Raw genomic sequence first — 17,211 nt, 5'->3', positions numbered from 1 at the left:
AAAGGTTGTGCTAAAAAACAGTAACAAAGATTTTTAAAATAATACATTTGCTCTACAAATACTAGAAATTCGTAAACTTTCAGTATTTCTGTGGAAAATTTCAACTTATTAATTAAATGACAAATATACTAAAATGCTATCATAAAAATTGCTATTTGTATTTGTTTAACGTCCTATACAACCAACATCCTGGATTTTCGTGGCTTATTTTTATGCTCAGTTGCTTGTTAAGCAATTATTTTGATTTATGTTTGTTGAAAATTCCATTAGAGACTGGTTATCTTAAACTGACAGAACAGTGGAAATCTAGAACAATAATACTTTCTGCATCACTTCTTAGATCCAGTTAACCAGCCAGATGAACATACCTTGCCAATAAAAACTACCGGGCCCACCTACTATGAGGTCTCCATTCTACAAAAAGCAGAATTAAATAAAATTACACAACAAAAGAACACAATAAAATTAAGCATGCATGGGAGAAAAAAACAATTTAAATGACCAAAATAATATCAGAATCATGATAAAGAAGAATAGCCATGTTCAAGGAAAGGATGTAGGTGCATGGATGTGCAGGAAGATTCACAGTTAAAAAAAGTTAATCACCCTATGCATCCACACTTGAATGAAAGCCATTTATTTTACCACTAACATAACATTTCAAAAATTGCTGCTTATTTGTACCAAAACAAAGTTAACAGAAAAGAGATAGCTCACATTCAATGAAAGGACATTAAGGTGTTATAGAGAATTATACACTGCATCTGCAGAACGCTCTAAACAGTTGCAATGGTCAGTTACCTGAGGCTCTGGTTCTATAATAAACAACAATGCACAGTTTATCCTTTCTCCCACAACATTGTTTCTGGACCCTCTTGGCATTCAAGAAAATCTAGTTCTTTCCCTTAAGCACTTTCACCCCCACATGGGAATGGTTTTACTCAATGACTAGTCTGCCACCAAAAGCATCCTTATATAGGCTATTTTAACTTTTTAAAACTAGCTAGTGCATGCCCCACTGCTTCCTGAAAGTCAAGTAAAGCATTTTAAGTGATGAGAGACTGAGGCAGAAGGACATAGAAGATTTTGCTTAATTATCTGTTGAGGCAGACTGAGACAGATTGGAATGCTACAAGGAGATAAACAGGTGCTGATTATTTCTTTTTATTAATGAAACAAAAGTCTGTAGCTTGAAAAGGAGGAAAGAACTTGCAACAACTTCACAAAACTTTCCATATCCAACAGCAGGGAGATAAACTCATGATCACTGAGACAGTACTTGAACCCTGCAGATATATCACAATGACAATTGGTCAAAATACTTCAGGAGCAGAATCTCACCTTGTAAAAATCTAAGCTGAAACCTGCTTGACAAAAGCCTTGTCCTTCAGGATCTGCATTGCCTGCAATTATGAAAGTAGAAGCATTTTATTGATTTTACAGTGCATGTGTAAGATAACACAGATACTCATAGCTGTAATGCTATGAAATGCAATACTGCCAGTGTAGGTGAAAATATGCATACTTTTTTAGAAGAAGAAGAGCAAATCAAGACCTTCTACAAGATCCTGATCATGCAGTCCCTTGTGAAGACTTAAAAATAGAACCTGCTACTTGGGACTTTCTCCTCCCACTGCCAAGAAAGGACCCTTGAAACAACTATCAGGGATTCAGTTTTAATTTAGCTGGAGATAGAAAAGTAAAAACCTCAGCAAAACTGTAGAATGTTCATCACAGTCTGATCTGTCATAAATACAAAAGTAAGGTGTTGAGGTGTTCTCAAAAAACCTTGACACAGTGTAAGGGTCAGGAGGGGTACATGGAAAAACAATGTTCCTGCTTCTAACTACTTTGATTTCTATTCTCCAAATCCTTATATAATTGTGCAAAGTGTGTTGGCATGCATCTTATGCCAATTCTACGTGCACCAGAGTGCCTGAAGATTGCAGGACTGCAAAACTGAGAGTAAGAATGGCCACTTGAACTCTCTTTTCAAATGACATAAGCCTTTGACAAAGCCCCAGTGAGACATCAGTAAGTACATAAACCAGATCTTAAGGTCACCATTTCTTACAGATTCAGCTTCTTTCTGTCCACGTCCATGCAGACACAAGGATTTGGCTTTAGAAGGAAGATAGAACACTGCTTAAAGCCCTACTACATTAGGCATAGAATGCTGAACAAGATTAATGACTGATAATAACCTAATGTGTCGTATTTTCTGCAGACTTCTAGGTAGCTGAACCTGGTTCTAAATATACATGTGGTTTAGCCCTATTTCCCAACAAGCAAGGCCCAGAGATGGCTATCACATCCTCAGAACAGCACAGAGAAGAGCGTGGAACAACAGTGTTAGCGTTCATGGCTTTCTTCCATGCTAAAAGCTCTTCACAAATGAGCTCTTGTGGATGACAATGGCATGAGTGATGATACAGGCTTGTGTGTTTCTATGCAGGGTCTGATCTTCTAATTGTGACCTTGTGATAAGACATTTATACTCAGAATAAGTATGAATAATTGGTTTAATATGCTGTCTGCTTCTTATCTAGATCTGTTTGCTATGTTTTAAAGCCACAAAAATTGAACCAATTATAGCTCATTACTATAACTGCACACACTTAATTGACTTAGTTTCTCCTCTTTCAATTAATTATGCAATAAAGCATCCAATTGTAGGCATATAGTTTAATGTTAATTTTCCCTTACACCCTCATTCAATGCAATAGCATCATATAGTAACCTTCATTCAACCAAGACTCAATGGTGTGAAGAATTGACTGAAAGAATGAAAACACTCAGTGCAAAATCAATTCCTTCAAAACAGACTGTTCATATTAATACATACTGTTGCGACAAGGTGAATATTCAGCATAGGCACTGAAGTTCTGAATTGCTACATAGCAGGTGCCAACAGGGTCCTTCTCAGGGCTGTCTTTAAGGGTTCTCCAATGATACAAAGGAGCACAAGCCTATGAAAACAGAAACACAAAATGGAAAACACATGTACTTTCACACACTCTTGCACCTGGCAAATGTAGTTTTTAACAGGCTGTGTACAAGGATTCTCTCTGGTGTTCTATTGTTCATATAGCAATGATCACAAGATACTGGCAGAAAAAAATGCAGAACCACCGCTTCATATAATTTTATTATAACCTGAAAAGCACACTGATGTTTCATTTATAGCCCTTGACAGGTGAAATCTGTCAGGAAGTCACATTTAAGCCATATTACAAATACCCTCTAAGTCTGCTTCACAAGTAATATATTTGCTCTATTACTGCTCATTGCACCGGAGCTGAACCCATAATTTAAGATGCATATCACATATATGTGGCTGAAGGCAATCCCAGTTCTGTCCTGGTATGTCCTAAGATAACGGGCGTAGCAGCAGAACTGACCCCACGTAGCAGGAGATTTGTCAGGTTGTTGCCATATGTAATCAATATATAATTTATACAATCAATCACAATCATCAGAGTGTCTGCCTTCTTATAACCCCCGGGTTCAAATCTTCATAGATAGGATACAGTTGCAAGGCATTCAACAGTCTAAATGAAGAGTTTTTTGCTAAGGAAGTTTTGGCTAGGTATTTAATCTTCCGTGTTACAGCAGTCATGTTACAAACATAACAGAGCAAAGACAAAAGATACAGAACTTGTGTAGAGAGAAGCATTATCTTTTTTGAAGATAATCCAGATAATTAGAAAAATAAGAACAATAAGCTCTCAGGTCTGCAAGTCATTCCTCAGAGTTTCCTGTGCCTTGAAACTTTTCATTGCCTGGGAGCATGGAGATACTACCTCTCCCTGCAACCTTGCCTCTGTAAGATAAAAATAAGTCCTTCATTCATGTCCTGTCTTGTCCTACTCTTTCAATTACAAACCTGTCTACCTCTGGCAAGGTATTGCTATTGTTTACAATATAGTATTAGCCTTCTCTGCAATCAGTACCAGCTGTATGAACCACAGTGCTACTAAGAGCTTACCACCAGTCAGAGCTTGTGGAGCAATGGCTTAAGGAACAGGGACACTTCACACACCCCTGCCTAGGAAACCTTGCATATTGAAGCAGGGAGCAAAACCAGAGTGCAGCAAGGAGTAGTATGTGTCCTGTGGGGGTGATTTTAGGTACATCTCATGTCAAGCCAAATTGATTGAAACAAGAAAAATATAATCATAAACATTGACTTAATGTATGTTACTATTCAATCTGCAGCTTAAAATACAATTTCCTGACAGTTTGATGACATTTTCTTTCTCTCTTATCCTACAAAGTTTAACAGACAAAGCCTTCCAGCTTTGCTGTCCAAATTTTTGCCTGCAAAGTGTTGACTATACCTCGGTTTCAGCTTCTGAGAAAAGTTACCCCAAATAAATGAAGTTTGGCTAGTATAGACACAGCACATCTGTTGAAGATGAGTTTTTCTACTTGATTAAGATTTCACAAATGAGGGTAAAGAAGTATTTTATTTCAATTTTTGAATTGTTTAGTATAGTACAGAAAATGAAAAATGTTCATCTATTTTTAGAATTTTTTAGAATTTTTTGTTTACTCAGCTCTGTAACAGAAAAGGGTGATGTTTTACTCATTACCTGTTTCATTTCAAAATCCTTCTGTAGGTTAACCACAAGGAATACAATATAAGGGCAAGAATTTCCTTTCAATATTCCTCCCTTATGACTAATATTTAAGAAATAATTGGAAGTTTTAATCAAACCCCAAGTTAAAATTTTATTTGGTAATTGTAAAAACTAGTAATTGTAAAAACTAATGACCAAACCAATTATTCTTATCACAACTACTTCAGTGCTGTTTTTAATGTAAACCTTAATGCAATTGGAAATATAACGTCTGTGTATAAGCAGCATCACCAACACTTTACTACGCAATAAAAATACCTGCCCACTGCTGGCCCTCTATCAATACAGGTAAAAGTTCTGTGAAACTGGAAAACACCACATTTTGACAGCCATCTTGATTTGGAGCTTTTTTATCAGCTGTTTTTATCAGCTTTTTTTTTTGCAGCTGTTTCACCACAACTATGACATAGCTGCTCAAAGCAATGCACATGTGACAAAAGAGGTGTTTTCCTAACTGAACATCGCCAAAGGTTCTTTGATGTCTTTGTAACATTTCATTACATTCAAATACATGCAAATTCACTATATTCTGTATTTAACATTCCTAATGTATCTTCATAATACCAAACATTTTATAGCATACAGCTATCAGTTCCTGTGTATCTCTGAAATATGTCCATTATCTGTTAAAAAAATATCATTCACTTCCACAATATGACATTCTGCTGTTTTCACATGGCAGCAGGATCATCTTCACTTGATCAGTTCAACCCGATTTTATAGGCTGCTTTTTTCTGAATTATATACATCCTCTGTTTTATAATTAATGCATAATCAGTAAATCATAATTTATTTCCATTATGTACACATAGAAAGCTATTAAACATATACATTTGACAAAAATAAACATTATCTCCAAATGAATATCAAATGTGAGAGACTTACCACAACTTTTTCTTTATGAGCTTTGACTGTTGCCCCAAACCACTGATTTGTCTTAAATTCAATAGGTTCCCTGGTGCCATTGACTTTGATTTTCCTGTTGTCTGACAAAGAAAGATGCATTATGTTGACAGCTTATATTTAACACCAGTGAATAGATAAACAGATATATTACATTGAATCCACTTGTCATTATCCAGCACATTCAATAGGAAATGGACTTTTTATCACCATTTAATCTTTTCACTGGTCAGCAGAAACCAGCTTAAATTTACACATGAAAATGCAAAATAATAACACTTAAACTTTAGAAAAAAAATACACAGGACTGGAATAAAAAATGCTGTGTTTCCCCCTGGAAGAAAAAAAAAAAAAAAGTTTACTTAGAATTTGTGATGAAGAATGAACAAGAATCTATAAAAACAGGTGAAAAGCCCTAAAAAGTTTTCTGAGATGTGGTGGAAACTTTCCATGTAAAAAGCATGTTCCATAATTAGTTTTTGTCAAACAAATGACATTTCTCAGCACGCTTATTCAAAGACCAACACTACAGATAGCAAAGGACTTAGTTTTTAACAGAATTACATGTGTACACACTGTCACAAGAGACAGCTTCCTAATGTTGCTTTATATACACTCTTGCAGATGTCAACATAAGAGAAGCCATCTGGGCAAAGATTCAGGCCAATTACAATGCATTTCAGGTTTTAATAAAAAGCAGACATCCCTTCCCTTCACCCTCACTTCTCTGAAGTAAACTGATTTCCCATATGTTTATGAGCTATGCTCTTTCCTTACCAGTCATTCCTAATGAACTTTTCAATTTATAAATAAGCAGGGCATTACTCCTACCCTCTTGTATCTGCATTCCGTTATGTTTGTTTCTGGTTCCTATCAGGAGGGATTTCAGAAGAATCAATCCTTTTTAGTCACTCTAAGTGAAAATAAAACCATATACTATATACCTTAAAAAAAGTAGTATCAGATCATATTCTAAGGATTTACGTACATTTTTAAATAACTGAGAAAAAACACTGCCAACTTTTTAAGAAGTCAACACTCCTTGGGATTTACCCAGGGGGAATACAGCAGATACCTGAATGTTTTCTAGGATGTTAGCTCACCACTGACTTCAGCTTATGGTAACCTCATAAATGTTATAAACTGAATTAGAAAGAAAAATGCATAATATTTGGAAAACAAGGGTACTCTTATCTCTGTATTTTTTCCTAATAAGCATGAAGGAAAGTTGAATGAGAATTAATCTTTTAAAGATTAAAAGCCTCTAAGGAAACATCATCCTTCATACAAGTATTTGCTTCTGTGCTGCACCAATTACAGCAGCTACTGTTGAAGTTAATGCTTAGAGAGATAAATTTCAGGAATATTTAGCTTTTAAAAATTCAGGAAGTATAATTTAAAATTACTCTAAAAATATCAATTTTAAAACAGCATTTTACTGAAGTTAGGCCTAAACTTGTGTGGATGTGAGAGACAGCATACTTGACACACTGCAAGGTAGGCGCTGCCAGCTCCTACCTAGTGCTGGCAACACTACTTTCAATTATTTTTTCCAGTGAAGTCAGACCCTTTCAGACTTTAAAGGTTTCTTTCTTCTTTTTTTAATGCTCCAGCAGATCTTAATATGATCAATGTACACAGATGGGATCTTGATAGAAACAAAGCTTTCCAAGCTTGAAAATCAGCCATGGCGAGCTTCACAGCAGCCAATGCTGTAGAGCATTGCTCTGGCTGCTGTAGAGCAGCCTGGCTCTGAGGATACTCATGGCCAGTATTCTAACTTTAAAGAAGCTTACGTTTTCAATCAAAAGAACATACTTGTCTATTGGCAAAGTATACCAACATTGAAAAGAAGTTAAATTTTAAAATTTGGACAACCATATGCAGGATTATCAAACCACAGCTGAATTTACCAGTAAATCTGCAAGAACTGTACATACACACACATACACACAATCCCACCTCATTTAGTGGCATGTACTGTAGTAGGAATCCTTCATCATGTGGCATGGGATTTTCATCACAACATAATTTGAAAAATAACATAGACACATAAATTAACAAATAGGGGTTTTTTTTTCCTAGATAAATCTCTTTTGGTAGAAACTTTCTAATCACTTTTGTTCAGAACTCTTGCTAGAGCTATGGAATTATATTCACAGTTTCTGAGGTTGTGCCTTAAAATACAGTTAGTCTTTTGTATGTAATAACTAATCAGAATTTCAGAATGCAATAAAACATCTACTGCTTCCCATGTAACTTTAGCAAAATAAAGCAACATACACAACTAACCTGTATGAATACACATAAGCTGTCATGGCTGTGCCCTGCTGCAATTGTCCACCTCTGAGCTAGTCACCCACTTACATCTGAGCACGCGATCTAAGCCAGTTCTTTTCCCCCTAAAGCAGAACTCTAAGGTCAGGAGAATCATGGCCTGAAAGTACCTAAAGTACCTTTTTTTTTTTTTTTTAAACCAACTGTAAGTAGCCATGGATGACCAACTTAGATTAGACTCAGACAAAGACTATTCATTTACCCAGATAAATCCCAATCCAGTTTGAAAAAAAAAAATCTGTATATTCCTCAAAGCAGCATTATCTAAGAATTTCAAAAAGTAGCATGTCTGTAGTCTGACAACACCATTACATGACAGGGAAATACCTCTCCTTGTGCTATTTATGGGCATCTGAGGCCCACAGGCTAAGTCTATACTGTACCATACTCACAGCTCTGTTTTTGTGAGGAGCAAAATCTTGGTGGGAATTCAGGTTGCATTCACATATCCTCTTCTGGAGGAGAATGCCTGGCCCTTTTTAGGAAGGAGTCCAGGCTATCTTGTATCATGATATGTGACACTAGTGCAAGGATAGCAAGAATACAAAGCAGCAGCTGGGCTGGGCACACAACGCCTGAGCCTGTCCACAGAGAGGTCCAAGGGGTGCCTGAGTACCATCTGGATTGCTTCAGAGCCAGCCCTGGAGCTGTTCCAGATGGTCAAATCTGGATGACTCGCAAATTTGGCTTGAGACACAGCTCTGGAGTCACTCATAATGATACTCCCTAAGACTGTGTTGCAGACTAAGGCCCAGACAACCAGGAGTATGCAAAGAGAAGAGAGATTTATAAATTTAAATTTAGGTATGAGGACATCCTCATACCATTTCAGCAAACCCAAAGCACCCCATTTTCTACTTCAGGAGCCATGACTCCTATACATGGTACTGCCCTACAATCCAGCTTCAGAAGCAGCTCTGGAGGTACAGAAACATGATTACTAAAACCAGCATTCTTTGAGCCAGTTTTAGCAAACCTTTGTTAAGAGCAACAGGACAGATTCACTTGTAGGAATTGAAGTCTGAATCTAGATCAAGTGTTAGTGCAAATCCATCATATACACACATTAGAGAAAATCTGGTGTTTTCTGTGGGAATTGGTCTCCTCTCAGTGACTAATTCAGCACATCATAAATTTTTTATCATTTTTTTTTTAATACTAATTCATATCTGCATAAGAGATGTATGGGTAAACACTGGTAGTTACTTAGTGTGATTCATTCAGCTCTTGAAAACTGTAAGTAAAAATGCAGCATCTTTTATAATTTAAAAACACTCAAATGAACAAAAACAAATCAAGGTGGTGATCATTCAAAAGTTGGACTCCATGATCTTAGACTTTTTTCCCAACCTAAATGATTCTGTAATTCTATGAAAATATTTTAATCAAACTTAACACAGGAAAACAATGCTTCTAGTCAAAGCAAACTATCTGTCTATGTAATACACCTGCATCTCTTTCACATAACTTTTCACCATTCTGAAAATTTTGAAAAGTATTATGTCTAAATGTTCTGGACCTATTTGCCTGTATGTCCTGGATAAATGCAGATGCCCATTAACCAGGCATCTGCAGCAGGTTCAGCTACACCCTGCCCTCACATCTGTGCCTACATCCATGATGGCAAATCCCTTTTAAATACCTGTTTTGATATATCTGTGTATGTATCTATGCACATGCATCATATTAAAAATATAGGTAAAATGTAATACATAGATTTCATATATTTGTACATAATTGTATATACATAAAGGTGAACAATTACCTAAATCTATCCATATTTGTATAAAATGTGACTACAAATATACAAAACAAATAAATAATTCTATAAATTTATACAGGTAAAGGAAAGTGAATATCCCTGACATGGAGCCAACACTTGGAATGTTATGTACAGTTTTGAGACATCGCTACTTGCAGGTGTTTGGCCCAAAAAAGAGAGAGCAAAGGATGATCTATTTGTGCTTCATCCAGTGTTCAGTAGGTAAAGAGAAAACAGTGCCAAACTCCCATTTGAGGTATGCAGCACAAGGAAAAAGGGCAACAAGACACAAGTTGCAGCAAGGGAATTTCTGAATAAATCTTAAGCAGTAGAAGAGATTCCTCAGAGGCTGTGGCTCTTGTCCTCTGGGGTGGTTTCAGAACCTGGCTACAAAAGGCTCTGAGCAACCTCAGTTAGCTTTGACAGCAGCTCTGCTGCATCATTAGTGTTCTGGCTTACAGAAGGGAAGAGGGAGAGGGAAGGATCCTGGCATACTTGCTCCCATATTCTAGAACTGAGGGAAACAGAATCTTGACAATCCTACCACCATATCACCCCCTTAAGAGTCTGATGATACCACTCCTTACAAAGCAAAGGTAACTCAGTGACTTTTGCAGCGTCGTTGGTATTAGACCCTCACCAGAGATACTGAATTCAAATGCAAAGCTAAACACCAGGCATGATCTAGCAAACTAAGCCAAACAATTGCTTTTAATTAATGCTGGGGGAAAAAAGGGACTCTGAAGTGTTGAGAAATAGTAAGGATATGCAAAATGCTGTCATGATGAGAAGAGCTGTTTCTATATTTAGATTTATCTGGTTTTTACTGCAGCTTAGCTGCTATTCATATGAGTCATTTTAATTTAATAGATCATATCTAGAGAACTTCACTTGGACATTCCATGAATCAAAAAAAAAAAAAATTAAAAAAAATTTAAAAAAATCATCAAACTCAGTAAGATTTTTTTCCTAAATATAATCTGATCAAAACCAAATTAAGACCTCAGGGCTTGAACTAACAGAGCTAAGAGTATTTTTCCTTTCTATAGATAGGGCTGAGACTTACAAAAGAAACTCATGAAGGTCTATTATAAATCAGAATGCTACAAGTTAACTATGACATTCCAGATAAGGTCTTACTGGCATAATGGACTAAAATGTGTCAATGTTTAAAAGTACAAGAAAGTTCTCTCTCAGCAATTTCTCTTGAGATGCAAATTCTGTTTTACAAAGGATTCTAAGTTTTCCCCAGAATCTTACTATCTCCAATGAATGATTTTTTCATGTAACTAAAGCTCTCAAGTCCCACAATACATCTTCTCCTTATATAGTACCTGGGTTCTGTTACAATCAGCTCAACTGCTGGCCAGATTAGCTCATGTTTTTTATCAACTGCACCCTTGGTCAGAACTGATTTACATCCCCCTTTCCTGCTGCTCTTCAGAGGCTGTTCAGATTTTTTTCCAGCTATTTTAGAAAAATATAACCTATTTTAGTAAAACTGGTAGAGTTAACTGATAGCAAAGAAAACACTCCAGTGTGTTCTGTAAATTTAAGAGAAGTGGTATCTGAAATTCTGCCTTCAGGACCCAATTTAAAATATAAGAACTTGATGCAGCCTATTAAGTATTACAACTAAAAGTGACCTTAATAATGAGTTTCCAAAATCTGAAATATTAGCTTTTTACCAGATTTCAAAAGCAATAGTGTACTTTAAGCTGTATTTAAGACTGCTTCTGGCTGAAAGATGCTTTGAATGGTTCAGAAGTTGCCTAGTTAATCAAGAGAGCAGAACATTTTCTTGATATTGCTCTCCTGCTACCTCTCCTGGCAGCTGAATGGAAGAGCACACAGTTGAAACAAGGACTTGGTAATTCTACCTCAGTGTTAAGGCAAAAATAGTCATTGTAAACCCATTTCATACAGAAGAAACTGAAAAGAAGTTAGCTTTGTGTAGGTAAGAGAGGAAAGACAGACCACAAGCCTTTAATATGATGCCAACGCTTGTTTCCCTGTCCTCTCATTGAGTTTCAGAGTATCACAGCCTTACACTGCAATCCAACCGGACAACTTCACAAAGTAGGGAAACAAGGGAGAAGGGTTGCTGCCCTTCAATCTGTATTTGCTGGAGTAAGGGGATACTAAAAGCCCTTCCATTACACTTTATCTCAGTTCCCTGCTGCAATGGAGCAGGTTAAAGCACCTATTGTGCTCTCAGGGGCAGTGCTTTGAGCTTCTTCCCAGAGCCTTGACCCTGGCACAAAGATTTAGGGAACTTTAAAGAAGTGCAAACACGGGACTGCAGAGTCGGTACTGTATCAACAGCAGGAAACACAGAGAGTTCCTGCTAAAGCCCCTTTTTGGCTGCAGGCCATATCACTGGCCAGCCCATATGGGAATGTCCGGTTACACGACTTGCTTATGGATGGGTCAGCTCAAATCCAGCACGACAAAATTTCATCCTCCTTCAATCCTTTGCCCCTCTGTTGCTTGTCAGGAATGCTATTTCATCAGGATTAATTATTTCAAATAAATAACTTAATTTCTTTGGAAATCTCTGCGTTAGCTACCATGAAAAGCAGAGACAGGTGGCCTAAGAAATTAGTAACCATCTGGGACACCTTTCTGTAAAGCAATTTCAGTTACGTGATGAGGCTTTTAGGAATGGGCTGCAGATACTCCTGCACCTTCATTAACTCCAATTAAGCCATCTTATCATCGGAGTTTAGCCCACGTACATTTCCACATTAACACAAGTTATGCAGCTGCCCATAGCACTCAGTCTGTGCCACAGAGATGATTTCAGCAGCAGTCTTGTTTTTGAGCATCATTGCTAGTAGTAAGGAGCCAGTCTCTGTTTGACAGGTTGAATATGGCACTCAATAGTAATCATGCATTTCTTAAAAGGTATTTTGTATCTTTTACTGGGAATTCAGTGTCTACTCCCTCATCAGATCTTACTCTGAGGAAAAATAAAAAAGAATAAGGGGGCTTCATAAACCATGAAGACTTTTATTTTGTCATTTAAAGCCTACATGATCCAAAAAGTAAAGTTTAATACTGAGTGCCACAGTCTGTGTGGTAAGAGGGAGGTCACCTGCACCTTGCCAATGACTGGGTGCATCCCTTGCAGTGTCATATCCCTGATCCACTGGGCAACACTGCAGTTGTCTCCCACCAGTGTCAGGATGTCAGATTCAGTTAGGCCTGGCACTCATGTTCTCCCTTCAGGACTCTATGGCTCAGGATATAGAATGACATTTTTTAAATAATACTTCAGTTATTTTAAAAATAAAAATATATTACTCACATAACTAAATAAACAAACAAACAAATCACTTCAACCAAACAACCTTTACAGAACCAAAAATCATCCTATCTCAGCAATGAACATCATAAAATTAACCTAAGCAAGACTAAGTTTTTAACTAAGGTGTCTGTCACTTACTTGGTTCCCTCATATCACTTCTTGAACAAATGCCCCTTCTGTCTAAGGCAATAAATAGTTTAGAAATTCAATGGATTACTTTTTTCTTCTTTCCTTTTCCTGACTCACGAGCCTGCTGATGTTCATTATTGCCTCTTAACAAGCTTTAAATGTTGGTGGAGAGAGATTTTGCTCCTTTTTAGTTAACAAAGCATATCTACCCATTCATTAAACACCTCAATAGCTGTAAAATACATGATAACTATAAATTAGTACGAAGTAACTCCACACCATGATGCCTGATAATGTCCAGAATCTTGACTTAAAGCCATCACAGAATACTAGTCAGTGTCCTCACTATTTTCTTTTGGTAGGACCGAGACAGCAACAGTGTTAATACAAATAACATGAAAACATCTGCAAACAAAGGAATCTCACTTGAAACCAGCTGTACTATTTTTGTGGAAACAGAAATAATCTGTGCAGTTACATATGAGTCTTACCAATTAGATGTCCCTAAATATACTTGTTTGTGACAGTAAAAGCCCAAACATCATCCAAGTGCACACACGGTATGTTCCCTCCTCAAGGGCAAAACATAACTTGCATTGAATGTAACCTACCTGAGCTTCATTTGTGCATCTAGTCCTCAGAAGTAGAAGACATGAGCCCTCATGCACATACATAATTTAAGCCACTGTCTTTCAACCTCTTGGATTTGTCCATTTCTTGAACTTCTAAGTAATAGTGAAAATTTTAGTTTATGTGACCTGAAGCAATTTCACATATTGAACTTTGGATATAGTATATGTGAGTCTGCTTGACTTAAACAAATTCTTTAGAATTCAGAAGTCCTCCCCATTGAACTTTTGAGGCTGAAAAATGCCGATTTAACAAATTCTTTATCCACTTGGTTCACACTGCCTTTCTTTCCAGTTCTTTCCAGTTCCATTCAGTTTTTACTTCTGAACTTAATTAAGAATGCTCCCAATTATTCAAAAGGTTTTGTTTTACTGTGCTTTGCTTAGCTAATCTAACTGAAAGAGATATTACTTAGGTAGAGTCAAGAAGAAAGTATTGAAAAATATAGCTTGTATAAAAATGCATCAAAATGAAATCTTTCAGCTCTGAAGCAGCCTCTGTAGCTCTTCTGTTTTGTTTCAGAAAACATTCCCAAAGCTTTACAAGACTTTTAAAGATCTCCTACTAGACATGAATCATTAATCTTTAATATTAAAGCTGCTACAACTGAACTTCTTGTCTTCTAACAACTTTTGAGTGTTTCTGCTTTGGAAGAAAGAATAATCTTGTGGTAAAGGCACTGTAAGAAGAAGAAAAAGCTCCTGAGTCAGTTACCAGTATCATCATCAACTTTTTGTATGATCTTTGACAACCCACACTTTTTTCTGTTTATTAGAATAAATATTAAAAATGGGAATAGCAACATTTCTGAGTGATGTTGTAGAAGAAGGCATAATGAATACAAGATGCTTGTACAGGAGCCATGAACTGAAAACACCCCATGTTATTTACCAAGGACTACCTAAGTCTCTCTAGGCATAACATAGCTAAAGGCTTCAAAAGAAACTTTGTGTGACAGACTATTTGAAATAGTTTCACCTAGGACAGAGCTCATGTGGACTACTCTCCTTGGGGGAATAGTGGAAAAGAAGGAAAACTTGATCCTGTAAAAAATGTGTTTGAGAGAGAAAAAAACCGACATGTAATCTACATGCAGAAATCAGCAAAAGGAGTTACCTAAAGCATATCGGAGATGGCCTTTCTGTTGCTGGCAATGAAGAACAGGGTGTGGCACAAGCCATGCAAACCCTCCTGGGGTCCTTGTCTACAGAACACTGCTGAATTGTGCAAAATTACACCTTTACTGCCCTTGGGACTGGAATTAGAGAGCCAGGGATAGCACTGCTAAACCTGCCTATGCTGCCATCCCTCCTGCAAGGAAAGTGCATCTCTGCCTACATCACGGTTGATCTCTGGCCTAACTTCAGATGTCTACAAGTCAAGGATGCTATCTAGAGGACACAACCATCTCAGGAAGACTGAATGAACCGCCCTTTGGAGATTCCAAGTTGAATAGCTTTGTGATACAGTCCAAAGCCTTACTGGTATATTTACTCCTCAGTTTGTTTGTGCCTTTATTCCAAACATATTATCTGCAAAAGGACATCTCTGAGAAGAGGAAGGAGTTGTCCCAAGTTTCCAACAGGAAACTCAAATATCCTTCTAGGTTTCATCACTAGATTTTCATAAATTTTTCAAAACTCCCCGTTAAAAATGTGATGTAATTTTCATTTGGTCTGTAAGTTTTCTATTCAAACTTGAAAATAGTTTGTATAGATAGTACTTTCCACTCTTGTTACATGAACTGTCAAACCATAAGATGGGAAATACATGATTATTTCCTCTGTTTCCTGGTTTTATTTTAAATAGGTACACTCAGGACATAACACAATTAAAATAATGTATGCATAGTGTCTATATACATTTCCATTTATATACATAACCAGATGCTGTACATAGGTTTATCTGCCCCAGTAGCCATATATGCATACATGAACTATCACTTACTCTGTTTTGAAGAATGCTCAGCATGATGGGACAGTCTTCCTGATCAGTATTCCTAGACACTAACACAATAATAAGATATAGGTGGCTGGAGTTGGGAGGAGTAAAGAACTGCACTGCTTATTTGCTACAGTTAAGTGAGCTCTTCTAATTTAACTTCTGCTTTCAGTAAAAAAAAAAAAATAAAAAAATAAAAAAAGTACTGTGTTTCCATTTCAATAAAAGACAAATATTAAGATTAAATATCACCTAAAGAATAGTAACTTTTGCTTAATGGTCAAACTGCTTAAGTCTGCCTAAATAAAGGAATCAGTTTTAAAGCCTCTGCAAACACTAGGTTTAAATTATTTTCAAGACCTATAAAGAGACAACAGAAAGCATAAACAGCTTGAATTGTTTAAAATGTGTGTTCCCTCTAATTAAATAAGAAACATCTGTCTTGGGATTTTGAAAGTGGATATAATCTATCCACATTGTGCCTAAATCGGTTTGCATCTAGCTTCAGTATTATGAAACAAAATTTTTGCTTTCTGAATAGAATTAAATAAGCATGCCACACGCGGCACTTCATCCATCTGAACAGCCAGAAATCCCCTCGCTGAAAATAACACCAAAGACTAGAAATCCTGTTATTTCCATGGTTCAGGGAAGTGTGAGACAAGGCTTTTGGGGCTTTGCCTTCTGAACATGCAAAAGCATTTTCAAAATCAGGAATCTGCCACAAATATGTTTCATTAAAGAAAAAGAAGAAGAAAAAGGCAGTTATTAAGATGAATTACTGATCCTGGAGGTCACAATCCTGCTATTTCTCTAGGGACCATTAAACCCTTCCCTGCAAGAGCACATGCATTCAGACTCCCAGGAGCGGGATTTCTATCCGAGGACAGATATTCGGATCAAAGCGACCCAAGTACAGGGATGGCGGAGGAGCCGAGGGGGACCCGGGCACGGCGGCGCGGGACAGCCGGCACTTACTGGTGTTGTCGAAGGGGATCTGCCTGCACCGGGCGGCGGGCCAGGCGCAGTAATACACCGCTCCTCCTTCCACGATGTCTGGCTGCGTGGTGTTGGCTTTGGGAGCTCCCACCAGGACGCTGACCCTGCGAAACACACACCGGGAGGTCACCGGGGCGATCGGGACAGGCGAGCGATAGGCGCTGTCACCCCGCGGGCGCGACGCCGCCGTTCGCCCGCCGCCTTCCCAAAGCGTTCCCCGGGCCCGGCGGCGGCACTCACGTGCTGGGGTCGGGGATGTAGAAGTCCACAGAGTACCCGAAGTAGCTGCCCGGGGGTCCGCTGTACACCGTCAGCTTCTCCTCATCCAGGTTAAAAGCCAGCAGCGCCGGCGCCCAGAGGAGCGCTGACAGGAGGAGCAGCGGTGGCTGCCAGCGGCGCGGCCGCCCGCGGCTGAGGGGCAGCATCCTCGCCGCCTCCGCGGCCGGCTCCCGCTGGCGCAGCGGAGCGGAGCGCGGTTGTGCGGCGGCCGTGCGGTGCGGAGCGGGTCAGAGAGGTGCGGTGCGGAGAGGTGCGGTGCGGAGAGGTGCGATCCGGAG

General features: G+C 38.1%; 1 protein-coding gene across 1 annotated transcript in view; it reads right to left on the bottom strand.

The window, feature by feature from the left end:
• Positions 1–17,211, bottom strand: part of ITGA8 (integrin subunit alpha 8) — a 113,551-nt gene extending 96,340 nt beyond the window's left edge. Inside the window, exons 1-6 of the mRNA XM_058833336.1 lie at positions 16,895–17,211; positions 16,634–16,758; positions 5,529–5,629; positions 2,846–2,969; positions 1,342–1,403; positions 369–414 (exon numbers count right to left, since the gene is read on the bottom strand). Coding sequence (XP_058689319.1) covers positions 369–414; positions 1,342–1,403; positions 2,846–2,969; positions 5,529–5,629; positions 16,634–16,758; positions 16,895–17,079 — 643 coding nt within the window. The 5' untranslated portion in view covers positions 17,080–17,211. The remainder of the gene's footprint in view (positions 1–368; positions 415–1,341; positions 1,404–2,845; positions 2,970–5,528; positions 5,630–16,633; positions 16,759–16,894) is intronic.

Source organism: Poecile atricapillus, chromosome 2 (assembly GCF_030490865.1).
Source record: "Poecile atricapillus isolate bPoeAtr1 chromosome 2, bPoeAtr1.hap1, whole genome shotgun sequence".
Taxonomy (NCBI): Eukaryota; Metazoa; Chordata; class Aves; order Passeriformes; family Paridae; genus Poecile; species Poecile atricapillus.
Note: the sequence above shows the minus strand (reverse complement) of the source record. Positions and strands in the feature narration are given on the sequence as shown.